The sequence below is a fragment of the Phaethon lepturus genome, unplaced genomic scaffold (assembly GCF_000687285.1).
Source record: "Phaethon lepturus isolate BGI_N335 unplaced genomic scaffold, ASM68728v1 scaffold24980, whole genome shotgun sequence".
NCBI lineage: Eukaryota > Metazoa > Chordata > Aves > Phaethontiformes > Phaethontidae > Phaethon > Phaethon lepturus.
In genome coordinates this window covers 36,315-37,698 of record NW_010510247.1, presented here as the reverse complement: position 1 = coordinate 37,698, position 1,384 = coordinate 36,315, and the positions used below count along the sequence as shown (strand labels likewise).

General features: G+C 40.6%; 1 protein-coding gene across 1 annotated transcript in view; it reads right to left on the bottom strand.

Moving 5' to 3' along the window:
• The window catches only part of LOC104627973 (receptor tyrosine-protein kinase erbB-4-like), a 28,569-nt gene extending 27,851 nt beyond the window's left edge, over positions 1 to 718 (bottom strand). Inside the window, exon 1 of the mRNA XM_010296398.1 lies at positions 488 to 718. Coding sequence (XP_010294700.1) covers positions 488 to 718 — 231 coding nt within the window. The remainder of the gene's footprint in view (positions 1 to 487) is intronic.
• Between the last annotated feature and the right edge of the window lie 666 nt (positions 719 to 1,384).

The window sequence follows — 1,384 nt, the reverse complement described above, 5'->3', positions numbered from 1 at the left end:
TCTTCCGATGTGATAGAAGAGATGTCTCTCTGCTGAGCATAAGTAAACTCTCATATGCTACTAATAAAAACATGTTCTGTGGCCTTCCTTTTTGTTTTCTGGAAAATTACTTGTCTGGGAAAATGGGACTCCTAGTTATTGAGGTCCCTACTGACCAGAGGAAGGGGCTTGGCAGAAATGCCCTAGAACATCTGTCACTCATTGAACTGACTTCAGAAGCCTTCAAAACAAGACACAAAAAGGAGCGTATGAACAAAACCTAATTCTGAGTGTGAAACTGTTCAGGTAATGATATTTCAGCACCTGGAGAAGCTCACTGAGCAAAAAAATAGCAGCTTTTATGCGTGCTGTCACAACACAGTTTTCTAAGTCACTGACAGACTTTCCTATATAGGTAATAGTCCCGTAGGGATACACTGCCCTAAAGAGTAACTTCAGGAGGTTTGTCACAGGGATATGTTTACTTCCAGACATGTACAGCACTCACCTTCCCTCCATCAGCATTATACTCCTTCTCATCCCCTTCCAAAAGTCTGGCCAAGCCAAAGTCAGTGATCTTCACATGGTTTGGTGATTTCACCAAGACGTTACGGGCTGCCAAGTCCCGGTGGACAAGTCTCCTCTCTTCCAGGTACATCATTCCCTGAAGGACACAGAACAGTAAAATAATCTCAATGAGTCTTACATGATTTTTAGAACTACTTTTCACTGGTAACATGTAAAATTCCTGTTTCCCTTAGCAGTATTCACAATACGAAAATGGCCTGGAGAGCAGAAGTTCAACGCTGCCCTTGCTCTGAGCAGGAGGTAGGATTAGATGACTTTAGGTTCCTTCTAATGCGAATGACTCTATAAGATTCTATGGTAAGTGCCAAAGGAGAAAAACCAACAAAAAAACCACATAGATACCTCCTCTGCTCCAGCAAGTTTAAAATCTGGAAATGTGAGGCAAAGAAAAGAAGTATTAAGGCCCTTATTTTTCAGACAGGAAATCTGAAGACCATAAAAAATAATCAACTGATCCAGAACCCCACAAGAAATTAGTCCAGACTGGGAAACAATTCCAGCTCTTCTACGTTCCAGGCAAGTGTCTGCAATTCAAGATGAAGCTTCTTATCCATCTCCAAATGCTTTTAAGTTGGACACAAATTTTCACTACCCTCAGTGGATTAGAAGGAAAGCAATCCTTTATTCCAAGTACTGCAGCCCACTTGCCTTTTCACTCCCTTAAAATTTTGCATGTAATATTATAAGAAGACACTAGATCAATGGCCATTTTTTTTGAGAGCATATATATTCTGTTAGAAGTACTTTTGTTAACAAGACCATGCAGCTGCCTTTAAAGATAAGGTCTCAAGCTGCTTGGCCTTAACCTTATTCTTAC